Source organism: Aureococcus anophagefferens (genome assembly GCF_000186865.1).
Source record: "Aureococcus anophagefferens unplaced genomic scaffold AURANscaffold_2, whole genome shotgun sequence".
Lineage (NCBI taxonomy): Eukaryota > Pelagophyceae > Pelagomonadales > Pelagomonadaceae > Aureococcus > Aureococcus anophagefferens.
In genome coordinates, this window is record NW_008705562.1 from 68,375 (window position 1) to 71,378 (window position 3,004).

At 72.4% G+C, this 3,004-nt stretch overlaps 1 protein-coding gene across 1 annotated transcript; it reads left to right on the plus strand.

The window, feature by feature from the left end:
* Nucleotides 1-719: 719 nt before the first annotated feature.
* Nucleotides 720-1,256, plus strand: AURANDRAFT_6303 (hypothetical protein; the record flags this gene model as incomplete). The annotated part of the gene is made up of 1 exon (XM_009034618.1): nt 720-1,256. A coding segment is annotated over one exon (537 nt), but the record flags the coding sequence as incomplete, so codon positions are not given.
* Nucleotides 1,257-3,004: the final 1,748 nt, after the last annotated feature.

Below are 3,004 nucleotides of genomic sequence, written 5' to 3' on the forward strand. Positions count from 1 at the left end.
GGGCTTTCAAGCATGGTCCAACGATCTCTGACGCTGCGTTGGGCATGTTATGGTTCACAGGGGAAGAAAACGAGAGTAGTTCGCAGTAGGAACTTGGGGTCAGAGATCCTGAAACTTCAGTCCGTCTCGTGGGGGAACACACAGAAGCTGAGATCTCTGTTCCCCGCCCCCCAGCGCCGCGCGACGCGTCCACCGTGGCGTGTTCGACTTCTGCTGCCTCTCGCTCGACATGGAGTGACTTTTCGAGACCGCCGACCCCGACTTCGTACGGCGAAGTGCTCTCGGTTTCTTCCACAGTGGCCCGGAACATGCTGAACGCAGCGTCGGATATCGCTCGACCATCGTCCAACCCCCTCAATTATCATTTGTCCGAATCCCGAATAATGAACCGTTCGTTCTGTGTATGCGGGCACGGGCCGGGCACGGGCCGGGGAGGCCCGGCACGGGCCCGGCACGGGGCCCCGGGCACGGCCCGGGCACGGGCCGGGGACGTGGCCGGGGACCGCGGCACGCACCGTCGCGCAGGGCCCCCTTGGACGCCTCCATGGCCAAAGACTTGGCAAAGTTGGAAATCTCCACAAGTGCCTGCGATCGACAGCTCAGCCATGCTGGCGCCCGCGCTGCGGCGCGCGTGCGCGCGACGACCACCGCCGCATTGGCGCCACCGGTCGCTCTCGTCGCGCGCCGAGGCGCGCGCGCGCGCGGAGCGGGACCTCGGCGAGCGGAACACGCGCGTCCTGCTCTACGGCTGCTCCGTCGTCGTGTCCACGCTGGGCCTCTGCTACGCGTCCGTGCCGCTCTACAAGGTCTTCTGCCAGACGACGGGCTTCGGCGGCACGACGAAGCGCGCGGACCCGGAGGAGGCGGCGCGGCTGCTCGCGCCCGTCGAGGGCGGCCGCGTGCTGCGCGTCACGTTCGACGCGCACGTGTCCGACAGCCTGCCCTGGTCGTTCGCGCCGGCCCAGCGCGACGTGCGGCTCGTGCCCGGCGAGAGCGCCCTGGCCTTCTACACGGCGACGAACACCGCGGACCACGCCATCACGGGCGTCGCGACGTACAACGTGCAGCCGCCGCAGGCCGGGCAGTACTTCGTGAAGATCCAGTGCTTCTGCTTCGACGAGCAGCGGCTCGGCGCGGGCGAGGAGGTCGACATGCCCGTGCTCTTCGTCGTCGACCCGGCCTACCTCGACGACCCGGCGCTGAAGCGCGTCTCGAACCTCACGCTGTCCTACAACTTCTTCAAGACGGGCGACGACCTCGACGACGACGACGACGACGACGACGACGACGACGACGTCGAGCTGTACCCGGGCGACGACGACGAGGGAGACGGCGCGCGAGGGGCGTAACGGCGCGATTTTGGCCCGCGCGGGCGGCCGGAGCTGAGGACAGCGTAGGCCTCAGCGTGCGCATCGCGCGTGGCACACGACCGTGCTAGGCTAGGAGAGGTTAAGGTTAACAGCTAGAGGGCCTACCCGGCCTCTATTATCTCGTGCAGGGTGGGCAGCCCCTCTGTAGCCCGCCCCCGCGACGCGCGGGGGCGATGGTGCGCACGCGGCGGGCCCCGCGCCTCGGTCGCGGCCGCCCCGTGACCCTGCTGGACCTGAGCGACGACGGCCTGCGGCGCGCCCTCGCGCACGTGCCCCTGGACAGCCACGCGGCGTGCCAGAACACGTGCCGGCGGCTCCGGGACCTCGGCGGCGGCGCCGTCTACCGGCGCGAGCGCGCGGACAGCGGCTGCGAGGAGACGGCGCTCCTCGTCACGGGCGGCACGTCGCGCGCGCGCGGCGCGTGGTCCGAGGCGACGTTCGTGCTCGGCGCCGACGGCTGCTGGGCGACGCGGCGGTCGGTGAACTATAACCCGGCGCCGGGCCGGGGCCGCGCGTGCTCGGGCGACGCGGGCTGCGCGGCGGTCGTCGGCGACGAGCTGCTCCTCGTGGGCCCCGTGGTGCGCTTCGGCCTGCCGTCGGACTCGTTCATGGCGTACGACGTCCGCCGCGACGCGTGGCGCGACTCCTACGCGCACGCGCGGGCGTCGCGGCGCAATCGCGTGGCGTGCCCGCCCATGGCCCTGGGCCGGCGCTTCGCGGCCTGCGGCTGCGTCGCGGGGCGCCTCGTCGTCTGCGGCGGCGAGACGGAGCAGGCCGCGGTCGTCGGCGGCGACGGCGACGCGCCGGGCTGCGCGATGGCCGTCACGGGCCGCTGCGACGCCTTCGCGCCGGCGAGCCGCGAGTGGGTCGAGCGCGCGTTGCCGGACATGCCCCTGGGCGTCGCGCACGCGGCCTACGGCGTCGTCCGGGGCAAGCTCCTCGTCGCCGGCGGCGTCTACACGGCGGGCCTCCGCGACGGCCTCGAGGGCGAGTCGACCCTGCTCCAGACCTTCGACCCGGCGACGGGACACTGGACCGCGGAGCCCATCGACCTGCCATCGGACGACGCGTTCGGCCCCTTCCCGGGCACGCGCCGCGGCTGCGCGGTCGGCGGCGGCGCGCTCGTCGTCGTCTGCGGCGGCGCGCGCGAGCACCGCCTCGTCGACGACGACGACGCGCCCGGCGGGCACCGCTTCGAGGTCGTCGAGGCGCCGCCGCGGACCTACGCCTACGCCGACGGGTCCTGGACCGAGCTGCCGCCGCTGCCGGAGCAGGACAAGGGTGATTCGACGTCGCTTCAACGTGAGTGTTCCGCGCGCGCGCGTTCCGGAAAGAGCATCCCCGCTTCGAGAGCGCTCCGAGAGATGATCGCTCGTCCAAAAATCAGCCGAAACGAGTGGAAAACGGCCGAGAGCGGAGCCTTTGAAGTTGGGCATGTCGCACCCTTGTCCCGCCCAGGCCGCTGCCGGAGCTCCGCGAGGGCTTCTCGGCCGCGGAGCACGGCGGCGACGTCTACGTGATCGGCGGCGCCGGCGCGTCGCCGACGGCGCCGCCGCTCCTCCTGCGGCCCGGGGGCTGGGTCCCCGTCCCCGGCGCGCCGGCCGAAATGTCGCGCCTCGAGCGGCCCGCCGTGT